Below are 17,905 nucleotides of genomic sequence, written 5' to 3'. Positions count from 1 at the left end.
AATTGTTTTGAGAAACACTGACAGCCAAGTACACTTTGTGTCCTCCGGTGCTGTCCCCTTTCTTCCTAAGCCACATTATGTTAAATTATACCAGTCTGTATGCTATAGGAAATTTTAACATTAAATTAAATTTCAAAGATACAATATGTTTTAAAAAGGATGCTTTTGCTTCTACAGGAAAAAAATATATATGGGTTTTAGTCATTTAAACACAATGGGTTACATTTATTTGTCATCATTTTAAAAAGTTGGTACAAATTATTGTTAATTAAGAAAAAGAGGGGGGTGGTATAGGTTAAAACAAAGACCTGTATAAAGTTTTCCTGACAGGGACAAGGAATGCATTGCCAACATTGTTTCCTGCTGAGGATTGAGGTGGAGAAATAACACTAAATTTCAGATGGTGCATAGAAGTGATGGCTGTGTGCAGATTGGGTATGATCTGTCTGATGCAAAGAAGACAAAATAGTATAAAACTATGGATATGGAGGGCAGGTCAAATGGAGCAAATTCAGATGTCAACAGAATACACCAAAGCAGCACAGAGAGCATCAGAAAGAGCTTCAGGTGCTGAGAGGAAGACTCTACTTCTCTGGGAATAAAATGTATAACATGAAAAAGGATTGGCTACACCCAGCAGAGTCATTAGGAGGTAAGACATTTATAAAGGTGTTAAAAAAACATAGAAGAAGAGCTGGTAAACCCCACATAAACAGTACAAGGAGCAAACAGTTGAGAGAGCTCAGACTGCAGAGAAGCTCAGAGGAAGGCACCACACCGAGAAAGCTCACTCAGGATTTATAGAAAAATGAGAAGTTAAGGCATTCATGTCAGCCATGCACCCACAACCTGCCCCCATGTAACAGTAATTTGCTATAGGGGAAAAGAATGAGACAAAGAGAAAAGGAGAAATTTTTCTAAGATAGGGATGTCTGAGGGATTCAGAGAAAGAGCCTAAGGAAATATAAAAAAATTAAAATGAAAGAAAGAGGGTTGAAGAGAAGATATAAACGTGTCAGAGGAGGATGAAAACCTTTGACTGTAAACTATCACATTTGTAATTACTAAATGCAAAAAAATGTTACTAAGGTTTAAAACTTTTGAACATGTCAGGTTAATTCTGTTTCAAAGTTTTGTTTATTTCTCAAAAGAAAATTATATACACTTGTTAAAAAGGTGTATGTGTATTTTCTCTTATAAATGCAAGTTTTGTTACACAGAGCTAAAAGAAAAATGGTTTAGATATTTTTTCCTATCTAATGCTAACAAGAGCAGCCAGTCAATTATGGATATGGATCAAACTTTATCTGGTCATTAGATGCATATTACCATGAATTCAGTTGTCTTTTTGATACAGATGACATTTAAACGTTTATTATTCAGTCTGTCAAAAATTAAAACAAGTTAAAAGGTTAAAACTAGCTGGGCAGTGGTGGCACACACCTCTAATCTCAGCACTCAGGAAGCAGAGTCAGGCAGATCTCTGTGAGTTCAAGGCCAGCCTGGACCACAGAGTGAGTTCCAGGACAGCCTCCAAAACAAAACAGAGAAACCCTGTCTCGAAAATCCAAAAAAAAATGTTAAAACTAACAACACTGTGGATTGATAACATAAATTTAGCAGTTATCTATGTGTTAATAGTTTTAAAGACATATAGCTTGCTTTCTTTTTGATATTACAAAGTGGAATAGGAGGATTTTCTAATTGTTTTTAAAAAGTTTTTAAAATGTTTAAATTTATAAGGTTATAAGATAGTTGTTCTTATGCTATCTTGTTAATGTTTATACTTAAATCAAAGGGCTGAAAGTTAAGATCACAGCCATTAGCACCATATGCTAACCAAATTTGAGCTGATCATTTCATTTGATACAGTTAGACTATGACCTGTCTCAAAAAACAAAAATAAATAAATAAATAAATAAACAAGTTTGTTGGTTATAGTCAAGTTAAATACTAATCAATAATAAAGGGGATAAACCTAACTCATTACCCTGTACATGTTTTCAAATGTTAAACTTAAAACAAGTAACTAAAATCAAGTGGTCAGATTTACCTAGGCAGACTTCTATTGCTACAGAGTTCTACAAAATATGGCATTAAACATTTTGAAAAAAAGCTTTAAATATCATAGAATCCCAGACACTGACAATGACCCAACATCACTACAGAAGATTATGAGCACCACAGATTGTAATAATGCCGACCAGTGAGAAAGGCACTCAACTGTAACATGGTTCGGGCTTTGGAAAGGCTTCAGGACACTGCATCAGGCAGCCTTAATAAAACCCATCAATAAGGATATAAAGATATATAAGTCCAAAATACAGAAAAATTATTTAAAATATAAACGTTCAGAGCTTAATATTTAGTAAAGCTCTAATAAGCTGGTAGAACAGAGATACGTTTTGTTCAATCACAAGATCAAGGTTTTAATATTTATGTTGGTTGTCATCTAAGTATAAGTGTAAAGGGTTTTTCATCATGCCTAAGGCACCTCTGTCCAATGTCTGCCTGAATCTCTCTAGACAGAAGAAAAAGTTTCTAACACAAATTTGTAGTTCTTGCTAGCACTCAAAGTATAAATGTAATTACAGATCTGCTTTTCTTTAAATGTGAATTTCAGTACAGATTGATAATGATAATATGTCTAAACTTTTATGTGCTTTTATATGATAAAGTCCATATAGGTTTCATAGGAACAAAAGTCATAAAGCTTGGATCCACTTCTCACAGGTCAAAAGGACTCAAGATGAGTACAGCTTCTGTTATCCCACCTGTCTGTTCCTGAGGATAGGATATTTTTCCCTGGTCTTGTGACCCCTATCCTTCTTGATCAGTAAAACTATGGGCCTAAGAGTTCCAATTAAGCTGGGCGTTGGTGGCCCACGCCTTTAATCCCAGCACTTGGGAGGCAGAGGAAGGCAGATCTCTGTGAGTTCGAGGCCAGCCTGGTCTACCGAGTGAGTTCCAGGACAGCCTCCAATGCCACCGGGAAACCCTGTCTCAAAAAACCAAAAAAAAGTATATAAGTTTTAAATTCTGTTCCCATTTTAAACATGCCTCAACTGATTGCCACTACAGGCACATGAACATCAGTGCTGTTGACTACAGCCTGTTCCTAAAGACTGCTAGACCTAGACCTGCTGTGGATATGAGCCAGTCCAGCAGATGTGAACATTCCCGTAACTTCAGCAGAGTCTGTGAACTAGAAGTCTCCTATAAATGCATCATTTCCTAAATCACCTTTTTGCTTTTGACTAGAATGTCAGCCGTCTCAGTGGTCCCAGTCAACAGCATGCCTAAAGCAGTAGGAAGTAATAAAGGAAAGACTATGTCACCCTATTCTAAGTTGAGATGCTAAATCAAATGGAAACTCACATACAAAGGGAACATGATGATTATAGATACAAATTTACTTAACTGTACCTCAAACTTCCCCACAGTTTTTTAAATTTTCCATTGTTAACCCATAAATTGGTTACCTATAATAATGACTGGAACCTGAGCCCCTGCACTCAGAGAAGAGGAAGTAACTGTCCACCATTCCTGATAACATTTCTTTCCTAATTGCTGGTCATAAAGTTTCCCTGACACAGCCAGGTGGTGATGGCACACAGCTTTCATCTCAGCACTTGGGAGGCAGCGTCAGGGAGATCTCTGTGTAGCCTGGCCTGCAAGAGCTTGTTCCAGGACAGCCTCCAAATCCACAAAGTAACTATGTCTCAAAAACCAAAAAAAAATGTTCTAGGCCATTTGTGAAGATTCTGTCTGAGGAGATAACTCAGAGATCCTATGACTCTGTAATCCCAGCACTCAGGAGGCAGAAACAGGCAGAATTTGGTCAGTTTGAGGCCAGTCTAACTAAAAAGCTACCCAGAGATTCCCTGTCTCCAAAAACCTGAGACAGACAGAGAGGCAGAGGGAGACAGAAAGAGAAAGAGACGTAAATGTGGAGGCAGTCCTGAATTGCTTTGGAGACAAGGCTAGCTTTGAACTCAAAGATTTCCAGCTGCCTCTGCTTCTCAAGTGCTGGGATTAAAAGCATGTGCCACTACTGACTAGTAGGCATTTTCTTTTTTCTTTTCTTTTTTTTTTTTTTGGTTTTTCAAGACAGGGTTTCTTGGCCGGGCATTGGTTGTGCACGCCTTTAATCCCAGCACTCGGGAGGCAGAGGCGGCAGATCTCTGTAAGTTCGAGACCAGCATGGACTAACAAGCGAGTTCCAGGACAGCCTCCAAAGCCACAGAGAAACCCTGTGTCGAAAAACCAAAAACAAAAAAACTCTAGTGACTGTCCAGTAGAGTACAATATACGCAAAAGAATAGAGGATGTAGAGAAAAAAAACATGAACAAAACCAGGAAAATCAACTCTAACAATTAGACCAAAGGAAACTCATCCAAACAGAGCTAACTGTTCTAATGTGCGCAGAAATGAAAGAAATACAGGTTTTACAACTCCAACAAAATTAACGGTGACCCTTAAACTGTTAATTCTCTGACACTACAAATAGCGATATTTCATCCAGAGAGTCGCCCTGCCCTAGATCCCTCCCAGCAAAGGTAAGTGATCTCCAGATACTTCTTTGACTCTAGAGCTCCTCGTGCCCCCTTGTGGTTTCAGGGAAAGCCAGCATCAATGATGCATAAAAAAAAATAAACACTGTGAAGAATAATTTAATGTCTGCTTCCTTCCACCAGGATGATGTCAAAAGATGTGAAATCTTCCCCATTCACCTGCAACATACTATGCTAAACTCAAATACCTCTATAGCTCAGAAACTCCTTTTGTACTCTGGAACTGAACTTCGCTGAATCACACCATGATGGCTATCAGCAGCAGAAAGTTAAAAGCATTCTGATTCTGTATTGCTGAAGGATGATGCCCATTCCTTCATTTCCCACAGGTTCTAAACTATCTGTGACATTTGAAAGACAAACCTGGAAGTAGAATATAATATCCAGAACTTCTAAAAACCAGACTTCAGTTTCCCAATGCCAAAAATATCAATGCCTGTGTGCCCACTGGACAGTGATATTACCAGCTCATAATCTCCCATGCCAGGATGGCAGAGCCTCCCCTCCTCAGGGAATCCACATTCAAGAAAGATCAGAGGCCAAGGGCCACTGCCCTGGTCAACTCAGGGATGAATAGAACCTCAAACTGACTCAGGATCCATCAGAGCCCAAGCAGATTTGATTCTGATAACTCAGCCAACCTGCTCTTCCTGGTCTGGGGACAGTGGCCCCCACACCATGGCATGGTTTGCAGGCTTCCATACTGCTCCCCACAGCAGAAAAAGAGGAGATTTCTGGAAAGAACCTGTAAGCTACCTGCCACTGGTGCTCCTGATGCTTAAGTATTTCAAAGTTCTTCATTAGTTAGGACAACCCTGATGTGCTTCAGGACATTGGCAGTCACCCTACTGTGTGAGCAGAGATCAAATGTCTCAGACCACACAGGCCCTCCCAGCTCTGCCCTTCCACACTACAGTCAGTCAGGGTCCTGATTGGGGAAATTCATAGTTTAGTAAAATCCTCCAATCTCCCAGACCACTTCCTGTTCCCCTTACAAGGCACAGGGTCCTGGGTGCACACATTCAGTTACACACTTAATGTTCAGCACAGCCAAACCTTTGCTTCATAGCTGGGAGGTAATGCATCCAAGCATACGTCACATTCAAACAGCATCTGTTGTTAAACAAAAAGTGGTCATGGATGAGAACACAAGGAAGGGGTTATGGGAGTTCTTGGAGGCAGGAATTAGTGCAAATAATGTATAATTGCAAAACTTATATTACAATGTTGAAACAGTCATTATAGGTCATGTGCTCCAGAGACTAGGGATTGAATTAGTGCACAACAAATACTACTCACACTTTTTTCTCCGGGCTATCATTTTAAACCAGGAAAAAACAGTTAGGCAGGGCAAAACCATTTTATCATTTAGGTCAAAAGTGTTGTAACTACAGTAATTTGGTTTCATGATAAGTTCTGTACTTTATCTAGATTTTTGAATGGCTGATACATGAAACTGATTGCCTGATCAGGAAACTGAGAAATTGCGAGTCTGTACATTTATGGAACATCTAAAATCAATTACCTGACTCTACATGGCTTATGTCAACTACTGTCACAGCAGGAAATCTTTCTTCCTTCTTCTTGTCCAAACTTTCTGTGCTGTGACTACACCTGCTTTACAGTTGGTGAATGAAATTCTTATGCAGTTTCCTCATTCATTTGTAAATTCACAATAAAATCTTGAGAACATGGAAGATATTCATTCACAGGTAAGTTTTCCTTCCCAGAGACTAGTTAAGGCACAGCCTGGAAGGAGTTGCATGACTGTCTTTCCAGCACTGGGCAGCAGAAGCAGGATTAGGTGTTCAGAGCAATTTTCAAACCTGAACAACAGGAGACATAGTGGTTCTCAAACTTACTAATGTTAGCATTAGGAATTTAAAAATGAAATTTTAAAAATGTTATCAATAATTTTTCAAGGAGATGAAAATAATTGAAAGAACACTTAGCTATACTGATCTTAAAACAGAGTAGGCATTTCCCTGGTAGGGAGAATTCCATTAATAAGACATAGTATGATGTTCTCCTATGTAAAATGTTAGCTACTCTGTGCTGTAAGCTGACACATGGAGTTACAGCCAAAGGCCTGTGACACGATCCTCAGAGCTGTCTTCACTGTGTCAACCAGAATTTCACATACATACCTGCATAAGAGAGTTGCCTAATTGTAAATTCAATATTCATTGCTTCAAGATAAACTTTCCAAGCTGGTCTCGGTTCATTCACATGACATGAATGAAAACATTCTGGGAAATTACAAAAATATCACTGATACCACAAACAAGACTATAACGATACTCGATACTATATAGGGAAAACAATATATTTATTTACCAGAGAGAGAGAGAGAGTCGCACAAGCTGGGAGTCAGAAGCCTGGCTGGCTTCCAGCAGAAAAAAGGGGAAGCCCCTTTTCCTTTCACTTCCTTTTATCTCTACCTTGACCCCGCCCTGTTGGGCAGGTAGCTTTGTGGCATTGACTCCTACACAAGACCTTTTTCATAATGATGCCTCCAGCAACTGATTGCCTCCCTTGTTTCTCTGCAGTTCACTCAGTAAACTATTCCTCCTGTTTTGGTCCAAAGTAAGAAGCAATGCTCCACATTGAAATCCTTTACCTGTGACTGCTTTGTAGGTTTTACTACATGACTCGAGTGGACAATTTTAAATCTCTGAGGTGTTGTAGTCATTTAAGAGTTTTGAATGTGCAATGCACAAGACAGCAAGTTCATTGCCCCAGAGAGCAACAGACTGGAATGAAAGCTGTGTGAGTCAACATAAGAGAATTTGTCTCAGTTTTTCCAGACTGCTGTCTTTGACGCTGTGAACTGAATCGGTTGTACACCTGTGGATCCGAACCTGAATGGGGGGCGTGGACTCGGGGAATTTAGTTACCCAATGACTTTTAGATGAGACAGGAGGTGGTTGGTGGTGGTGCATGTCTCTAATTCCAGTACTCCAGAGGAGTCAGATGGATCTCTGTGAGTTCAAGACCAGCCTGGTCTACAAGAGCTGCTTCTAGGATAACCTCCAAAGCCATAGAGAAGCCCTGTCTCAAAAAACCAAAAAAAAAAATGGACAAGAACACCAGATGATCTCAGGAGGGCTCCTACAAGATACTGACAAGCCATGGTTTGTTGAAGTATCTTAAGTAGCTTTACAAAAGAAGGAGTAATTGCAGAAGACATTTATTATATAGGGCTGGCTAGGAAACACTTCCTTGAATCCTAGAGGCGGTCCTAGAATGCATGTACACAAGCCTTCAGACTTCCCATAATGCATGACTCACAGTCTTCATGAGAGTTTCCTGGTCCCCAGGCGTGTCCAACTTGCCCCCAATTAAGTGAGCCACCCCAATTAAGTGTTTTCTTTGTAAGAGTTGTGGTGGTCATGGTGTTTCTTCACAGCATTAAAAAATCCCAACTGAGACAGTAAGTTGAGAGATTTTCTTCCTTAAATTCCTTGGATGCATTAATTCTTGTGAATGGATCCAGACCAGATTTTTGGGTTCACATTTTGGGAAGGTTATGTTGAGCTCAGGCATGACCCCAGGTTATGAAGTTGGGAATTTCTATGAACACAACTAATCCTGCCTCTGCTATCCAGTGCTGGTAAGACACTGCTGCAATTCCAAAACTCAGCTTAACTTCTCATCATGAAGGAAATATAGAGCATTTAATGAGTGTTGACCAATCCCTCTGGCTTGAACTGGGGACTGCAAATGAAGAGACTTTGCCGGCTGTCCTGGAACTAGCTATTGTAGACCACGTTGGTCTCGAACTCAGAGAAATGCCCCTGCCTCTGCCTCCTGATTGCTGGGATTAAAGGCATGCTCCACTACCACCTGGGTTAAAACTTTATTTCTCAATATTGTATTTGTCTGGACCTTTCCATTACGTTGTAATTGTTAGCAAAAAAAATAATAGTTTCACTTAAATACATATAATCTCTCTCTGCATACACTGGACTGAAAATTTATCTTCAATTTAAGTGATCTGACTCAAAATTCCAAATTTCCAAACTGAAAAAATGAAATGTCCATACCAATGAATGTGTAACTGCAAGAAAGATGTACATTTGTTATCAGATTTTACATTTGCTGCAATTCAAAATCAACAATTTAGATAAATATTAGCAGATAAAAATAACTAGAAGACAAATGATATTGTACTGAGCTCATGAATGTAACTCCAACTCTTGGAATGTAGCATAATTACTCCAAGTATAAGATCAGCTTGGTCTACATAGATGAAATCCAGGTAAACTACCTGGTGAAAATAGCTTAAAGATACCAATTAATTAGTTATTTTAAATTTGAAAACCAGGGCAACTGGAATTTAGCTAGAACATATTTAGACTTTTTGACAAAAAGAAATAAACTTCCTTACACTCAGTCTCAACGCTATCCCCCAAAATCCTCGAGTTTTTATTCAAAGATAGGATACATGAAACAAAACACACATTAAAATCTAAGAAGTCATCTCAAGGACAATTGTCCTTCTGTGAGAAAAACACAGATGAAGAAAAAACTATTACAAAATATTTACTAAGCAAAGGTCTTGATCTGTTTACTGAAGTTACACAAAAGACAAATATTACCATATATCAAACAATCATTTCTAAGGAAGGGAAAAGTTAAGTGATAGAGCATCTGCCTGGCATGAGTCCAGCATGGGAATTACTCTAAGATGAAAGTTGTCTAGAATAGTGGGGCTCCTAAGATATACAAAAAATCATAACTGTAAAACTAAATAAGATTTTTGAAAGGAAAGCTGAGTAATAATGATGATTTAGAATAAAGTCCTATAGCCGGGCATTGGTGGCCCACGCCTTTAATTCCAGCACTCGGGAGTCAGAGGCAGGAGGATCTCTGTAAGTTCAAGACCAGCCTGGACTACCAAGGGAGTTCCAGGATAGCCTCCAAAGCCACAGAGAAACCCTGTCTCGAAAAAAACAAATAAATAAATAAGTAAATAAATAAATTCCTATAGACAGGGGACAAAAGGACATACACCAAACATAATACACATAGGTATCAATGAAAAACAAGATTATTCTTCATCTCTGGATCTAAACCTATGCACCATGAAAAAATGAGCAATAATTTTATTATTTTACATATATAAATCATAAGCTCAACAGCAACTTGGTTTTTTGTAATAACAGCAAGAGAAGAATATACTCAGGTAAATATGCAGTTCAAAGTCATCTTGGCTCCCGAAAGACCATGTCACAAAATAAGTAATAATGGCCCAAAATGTTTAGCCACATTATTATTATCCCTTTTCAAAACACAACCAACTTTAACATTAATTATTCATATAAAATGATCTCAGGGTGGTGTGCCAGAATATACTTTAACCCCAGGGATCTAGAGTCAGAGGCAAATAGACTTCTGAATGTAAATCCAGACTGCTCTACTCATCAATTCCAGGCCCAACCAGGATACATGTAGTGACTGTTTCAAAGAACCTAAGTAAAGATCAGGTAGGCTGAAGTAACTGTTCATTACTATCACTTGGGAGTCAAAGGCAGGTGGTTCTGTCGGTGAGTTCAAGGTCAGACTGATCTACAGGCAACATCCAGGGCATCAAGGATTACCTAATAGGAATGTGTCAACGAAAATCAAAATAAGGTATATTTTAATTACATCACAATTCTAAAGTTTTCTTTACTGAAAACTAAAGAGTCTCTAAAATGCCATTTTATCAACAGATGCGGCTTAACATGGTGCTGATAGAGACTCAAAATGATACTTCTCTGCCAGTGATATTAGGTGGAAAATAATTTATTCATCTTCTCCTGATAGGAACCAACATATACCAAGTATTACATTTTGCAAATATGTATTTTATGCTACCAGAAAGAATAGGTCTGTGAGGTCAGAACTTTACAGAGCATGCTGCTATAACAAACAAACGATAAATAACAAATTGAAAAAAATCAGTCCTGTAAAATAAATTGAATAAGGGTTCCTTATATTCTAATATTGACTTTGAAAGAATCTTTTTTTTTTTTTTGGTTTTTCGAGACAGGGTTTCTCTGTATTGTTTTGGAGGCTGTCCTGGAACTCACTCTGTAGACCAGGCTGGCCTTGAACTCACAGAGATCCGCCTGCCTCTGCCTCCCGAGTGCTGGGATTAAAGGCATGCGCCACCAACGCGTGGCTGAAAGAATGTTTGTAGCTGCATATGTTGGTGCATGCACATTTGTATGATATTCTTATTTTTGTGTGTGGTATGTACTTTTTTGTTTGTGAGTATGTCTGTATGTCTCTTGTGTCTGCATATTCAGGTTTATGTGCATTTTTGCAAAGTGTATGTATATTTCTGTGCAGGGGATTAATGGTTATGTGTATGTTGTATGCATATATGTGTTTATATATGACAGGCATTCTCTTCGATGTATCTGTTGTATTAGCCTATAACCCCTCTATGTGAAGATTCCTCATGATGCCAAGTAGAGTGTTCCTACTTCTGTGAAACTCAAGGCCTGCAAATTACAAATATCAATATTAAACCACTTTTATTTAAAATTACATGATCTTTTTTATGCCTTTTTGTGAAACACTCTTCATCTGTAGCTTTGGAAGTGTTCCTGGAACTAATTCTTGTAGATCAGGCTGGTTTCAACCCAGAGAAATCTACCTGCCTCTGCCTCCTGAGTGCTGGGATTAAAGGCTTGCAACACCACCATCCAGCTTAAATTTTCATTTTCTAGAATCCATCTCCTAACTGCTACAATTTGGAGTAAATCAGGTGGTGTTGAGTAAGGTGGGTAAAGCTCTTCTTTCAATCCTGACAAGCACTAATTTTAGTTCCAATTGTGTCATACATATTGGGTATGTTTTTAAATACCACATATTGTTCCCCCAAATTCTTTGAATGTCACAATGGATGTCTCTGCAAACTCTGTTATATAGCTCTCATTGGCTGAATCACTTTCAATTCTAACTCTTTTAGAAACTGTGAACCTAGCTCTTCTGATCTAAGACTAACTTTTATGACTAATAGGAGTATATGACTCATAACCCCAGAATTCACAGTCTAAGAAGAAGGATGCGATGAATCAGTGGCATCCCTGAGATACATAACAAAACAATAAGACAATCACATTTGATGCCCCAGATTTTGTTGCAACTTTCTAGTCTGTTGTTCTGATTAAATTCTCTAACCAAATCAACTCAGGTAGTGAAGAGGTTCATTTGGTTGATATCCATATGTCACTGCCCATTCTTGTGTGAACTTAAGCTAAAGATTCAAGCAATAAATAAATGTAAACCATGAGGAAACATTGCTTCCTTTCTATCTCTCTTGCTTTGTTATATCCTAGTGCTAAGTTCACTCTCTTATCCAACCCATGCTTACTTGCTTAGAGATACTGTCAACTCACAGGAAGACACTTTAAACATCAATAACAATCAATACAGCCTCTTAACCTGGAAAACACAATCATGTTAGGAAGGATTACACCATTTCATTTAGTTCTTCTCTTTTGCTTGAACTACTGTAGCTAGAGTAATTTCTTTTAATGATATGCTATTTTTAATAAAAACTTAAATAAGCATTCAGTGTTCTGCCTGGACGTATGCCAGCAGGACAGAAATGGTCAACAGATGTCAACATAGATCATTGTGGCTAAACAGGTGGCTGCTGGAAATTGAACTCAGGGCCTCTTGAAGAGCAGTAAGAGCTCTCACACTCTGCACTATCTATCTAGCCCATAATTTTACATAACATCATGATGGCCTGTTCTCTAGACCCAATAAATGGCCAGCCAGACTTTAATTGATCATCTAAAATTTATCACCATACTACTCACTTTTAAAGACTACTGTTCTCACCACAACTGACAGTTGTGGGGAATGAGGGGATGCTGGAAATAGACAAGCTGAATAAAAGATCAGGAAACACAGATGCAAGTATCACCAATAGAACACAAGACATGTCAGAGAGAATCTCAGGTGTTGAAGACTCATTAGAGGATATATAGTCATCAACCAAAGAAATCTCAAAACCAATAAATACCAAACATAAAATATCTAGGAAATATGCAACACCATGAAGAAGCCAAACCTGAGAATAATAGGTATAGAAGAAGGGGAAGAAATACAACTCAGTGATACAGAAAAAATATTCAACAAAATCATAGAGTAAAACTTCCCTAACCTAAAGTAGGATATGCCAATGAAAATACAAGAATCTTACAGAACACTAAATAGTCTGGACCAGAAGAGGAATTCCCCTTGCCACCTAATAATCAAAACATTATACCTACAGAATAAAGAGAAAATATTAAGAGCAGCTAATGAAAAAGGACAAGTACCATATATAGGCAGACCTATCTGAATTACACCCGACTTCTCAATGGAAACTATGAAAGCCAGAAGATCCTGAACAGATGTCCTACAAATGCAAATGGAACAAGGATACCAGCACAGACAATAATATCCAGCTAAGCTTTCAGTCACCATAGATGGAGGAAACAAAACATTCCAAAAGAAAGGCAGATTCAAACAATATGTATCTACACTACAGAAAGTGTTAGAAGGAAAACCTAAACCCAACAAAGATAACTACACTCACAAAGACATAGGCAACAGGTAATCCCACTTTAGGAAACACCAAAAGAAAAAGGGAGGAGAACCTACACACAATAACACGACTACCAATAAATAACAAAAAAAACAAGAAACAACAATCAATGGTTATCCCTCAACATCAAGGATCTCATCTTGCCTATAAAAAGACACTGACTAGAAGAATGAATAGGAAGACAGAACCCATCCATTGCTTCAAACTAGAAACACATCTCAATGTCAAAGACAGGTGTTACCTCAGAGTGAAGTGTTGAGAAAAGATTTTCCAATCAAATGAACCAAAGAACAAGCTGGTGTAGAAATCCTAATATCTAACAAATGAGATTTCAAGTTCAAATCAATCAAAGGAGATGAAGAATGACATTTATTATGCATCAAAGAAATAATCCATCAAGATGAAGTGTCAATTCTGAGCATCTATGCCCCAAATATAAAGGCACCCAAATTTGTGACAGAAACATTACTAAATCTCAAATCATACAGAAAAATATCACACACAGCTGGGCGTTGGTGGCACACGCCTTTAATCCCAGCACTCGGGAGGCAGAGGCAGGTGGACCTCTGTGAGTTCGAGGCCATCCTGGTCTACAAAACAAGTTCCAGGAAAGCCTCCAAAACAATACTGAGAAACCCTGCTTCAAAAAAAACAAAACAAAAAAATCACACACTAGTAGTAAGAGACTTCAACACTCTGCTCTCACCACTAAACAGGACCTCCAGACAGAAAATTAAAAAAGAAACCAAAGAACTATTAGAAATTATAACCCAACTGTGTTTAACACATATCTATAGAACATCCCACCCAAACACAAAAGGATATACCTTCTTCTCAGTGCCACATGGAACCATCTCTAAAATAGAACACAATAGGAAACATAGCAAACCTCCACAGATACAAAAAATTTGGAATAACCCCCTGTATCTTATCAGACCATCATGCATTAAATTTAGAATTCAACAATAACATAAATCGCAGAAACCCTACAAATTCATCGAAATTGAACAATGCACAATTGTACCACCCTGGGGTAAAAGAAGTGATACAAAAAGAAATTAAAAATTCCTGAATTCAATGAGAATGAATACACAACATACCCAAACTTATGGGACACTCTGAAAGTATTGCTGAGAGGAAAGTTCATAGCACTAACTGCCCACATGAAGAAACTAGAGAACAGTCACAATAGAGAATTAATAGCACAACTGAGTGCTCTAGAACAAAAAGAAACAAACTCACCCAAGAAAAGTAGATGACAGGAAGCAATCAAAATGAGGGCTGAAATCAATCACATAGAAACCAGGAAAATGTTGCAAATAATCAATGAAACAAAGAGTTGGTTCTTTGAGAAAATCAACAAGACAGATGAAACTTTGTCCAAACTAACCAAAAGGAAGAGAGAGAGCACGCTAATCAGAAATGAAAAGGGGGACATAACAACTGACACTGAGGAAATCTAGAGAATCATCAGGGCATACTTTGAAAACCTGTACTCCAGAAAATTCAAAAATTTAAAGGAAATGGACACTTTCCAGGATAGAAACCACTTGCCAAAACTAAATCAAGAACAGACAAACCAGGAAAACACACTTGTAACCCTTAATGAAATAGAAGCAGTCATGAAAATTCTCAGACCCAAAAAAAGCCCAGGCCCAGATGGCTTCAGTGCAGAATTCTAGCAGAACTTCAAAGAAGAGCTAATTCCAATATTCCTCAAATTGTTCTGCAAAATAGAAGTGGGAGGCTCACTGCCAAATTCTTTTTGCAAGGCTACAATTATCATGGTACACAATCCACACAAAGACACGACTAAGAAAGAGAACTATAGACCAATTTCCCTAATGAACAAGGCTGCAAAAATACTCAATAAGATACTATCAAATCGGCGAGACCAGCATGGTCTACAAGAGCTTTCCAGGAAAGCCTCCAAAGCCACAGAAAAACCCTGCCTCGAAAAACCAAAAACAAACAAACAAACAAACAAACTATCAAATTGGATTAAAGAACACATCAGAAAAATCATCCACCATGATCAAGTAGGCTTCATCCCAGGAAGGCAGGGATGGTTCTCCATACGAAAAGCTACCATAAACAAAATGCAAAGGAAAAACCACATGATCATCTCACTTGATGCTGAAAAAGCCTTAGACAAAATCCAGCACCTCTTTATGATAAACGTCCTAGAGAGAGATCAGGAATAACAAGAGCATACCTGAACATAATGAAAGCTATATACAGTAAACCAACAGCCAACGTCAAACTAAGTGGAGAGAAACTCAACGCAATTCCTCTAAAATCATGAACATGAAATGGGTGTCCACTCTCTTCATATCGCTTCAATATTGTACTTGCAGTTCTAGCTAGAGCAATAAGAAAACAAAAGGAGATCAAGGAGATACAAATAGGAAAATAAAAAGAAGAAGTCCAAATTTCACTATTTGCAGATGATATGATAGTTTATATAAGGGACCTGAGAAACTCTGTAAGGGAACACCTAGAGCTGGTAAACACCTTCAGCAAAGTGGCAAGATACAAGGATAACTCAAAACAATCAGTAGTCCTATTATATACACATGATAAAGTGGCTGAGAAAGAAATCAGAGAAACATCACCCTTTACAATAGCCATAAACATCATCAAATATCTGCAGATAATGTTGACCAAAGAAGTGAAAGATCTGTATGTCAAGATCTTTGAGTCTCTAAAGAAAGAAATCAAAGAGGATACCAGAAAATGGGTAGATCACTCATGCTCTTGGATTGGTAGGATCAACATAATGAAAATGGCAATCTTGCCAAAAACAGTCTACAGATTCAATGCAATCCCTATCAAAATTCCATCACAATTCTTCAAGGACCTGGAAAGAGCAATAGTCAACTTTATAAGGAAAAACAAAAGACCCAGGATAGCCAAACAACCATATCTAATAAAGGAACTTCAGGAAGCATCACCATTCCTGACTTCAAGCTCAATTACAAAGCTGTAGTCCTGAAAACAGCTTGGTATTGGCAAAAAAAATAGACAGGTAGACCATTGGAATTGAATTGATTTTAACGCATACAACTATGAACACATGGTTTTTGACAAAGAAGCTAAAATTATACAATGGAAAAAAGAAAGCATCTTCAAAAAATGGGGCTGTAATTACTGGATATTGGTGTGCAGAAGAGTGGGGATAGGTCCATGTCTATTGCCTTGTACAAAACTTATGCCCAAATGGATCAAAGACCTCCACATAAATCCAAACACACTGAAACTCTTAGAATAGAAAGTGGGAGATATCCTTCAAAGAATTGTTACAGGAGACAGCTTCCTCAACATAACACCAGTAGCACAGACACTGAGATCGACAATTAACAAATGGGAACTCCTGAAACTAAGAAGCTTCTGTAAGTCAAAGGACACAGTCAAAAAGGCAAAAAGGCAGTCCAAAAATGGCAAAAAGATATTCAGTAACCCCATATATGACAGAGGGTGATCTTCAAAATTTACAAGAACTCAAGAAGCAAGTCTCCAAAACACCAAAAGATGCAAATAAAAAGTGGCATATAGAACTACATAGAGAATTCTCAATAGGGGAATCTTAAATAGCTGAGACACACTTGAAAAATTGCTCAACCTCCTTAGCCATCAGGGAAATGCAAATGAAAACAACTCTGAGGAACCATCTTACCCCTCTCAGTGGGGAATACTCATCCACTGCTGGTGGGAGTGCCAACTGATACAGCCACTTTGGAAATCAGTATGGAGGTTGCTCAGGAAAATGGAAATCAATCTACAACAAGTACCACCAATTCCACTACTAGGAGTATATCCAAAAGATGTAAATTTTTACAACAAGGTCATCCGTTCCACTATGTTCATAGCAACATTACTTGTAATAGCCAGAACTTGGAAGCAACCTAGATGCCCCTCAACTGAAGAGTGGATAGAGAAAATGTGGTCCATTTACACAGTGGAAAAAACAATGGAACCTTGAAGTTTTCAGGCAAATGATTTGCACTAGAGGAAACCATTCTCAGTGAGGTAACCCAGTCACATAAAGACAAACATGGTATATACTCACTCATATATGGATTTTAGACATGGATCAGGGGTGTGTCAGTCTGCAATTCCACTGACAGAGAGTCTGGGAAGCAGGAAAGAACCTAAGAGAGATATGCTTGGTAGCCCAGAGAAGAGAAATGAGGCAAGATCGCCTGAACGTATTGGGAAAATGGCAGGGGGGGGGTGATTGCTGGGAAGAGGAGAGGAGGAGAAGAGGAGGGAGTAGTTCATGTGAGAACAGGAAGGTTGTGTGGGGGGTAGAAGAGGGGGGAGATCAGGATGAGAAATACCGTAATAGAGGGAGACATAGGTTAGAAGAGAGATCTGGCACCAGTGAGACCTCTAGCAATCTACAATGATGACACCAACTGGCAAGCTAAGCAATAGTGGAGCGACTACCTTAAATGCCCTTTCCTGATGTTGAACTTAATGACTACCTCATATGCCATCCTAGAACGTTCATTCAGTGACTGATAGAAGCAGAGGCAAACATCCACACCTAAAAACTGAACTGAACCCCTGGACCCCTGTGCCAGAGAGAGAGGAGTGATGAGCAACTGGATAAAGAATGGGCTGGCAAAACCAGCAGAGACAGCTGATCTGAACAAGGGGGAGCTCTTGGACCCCAGACTGACAGCTGGGAGGCCAACATGGGACTGATCCAAAACCCTGAGTGTGAGAGTC

At 38.5% G+C, this 17,905-nt stretch overlaps 1 protein-coding gene across 4 annotated transcripts in view; it reads right to left on the bottom strand.

Annotated features, from left to right (window-relative positions):
• LOC121135422 (vomeronasal type-2 receptor 116-like) overlaps window positions 1–17,905 on the bottom strand; it is a 166,540-nt gene that overhangs the window by 41,722 nt on the left and 106,913 nt on the right. Inside the window, exon 4 of one of the 4 annotated variants that reach the window (XM_040734189.1) lies at window positions 4,222–6,401. The exons of the other annotated variants lie outside the window; for them this stretch is intronic. Coding sequence (XP_040590123.1) covers window positions 6,376–6,401 — 26 coding nt within the window. The 3' untranslated portion in view covers window positions 4,222–6,375. Of the gene's footprint in view, window positions 1–4,221; window positions 6,402–17,905 lie in introns of those variants that run through there. 4 annotated transcript variants of the gene reach the window in all.

This window comes from Mesocricetus auratus, unplaced genomic scaffold (assembly GCF_017639785.1).
Source record: "Mesocricetus auratus isolate SY011 unplaced genomic scaffold, BCM_Maur_2.0 Super-Scaffold_100037, whole genome shotgun sequence".
Lineage (NCBI taxonomy): Eukaryota > Metazoa > Chordata > Mammalia > Rodentia > Cricetidae > Mesocricetus > Mesocricetus auratus.
This window is presented reverse-complemented; position numbering and strand designations above follow the sequence as displayed.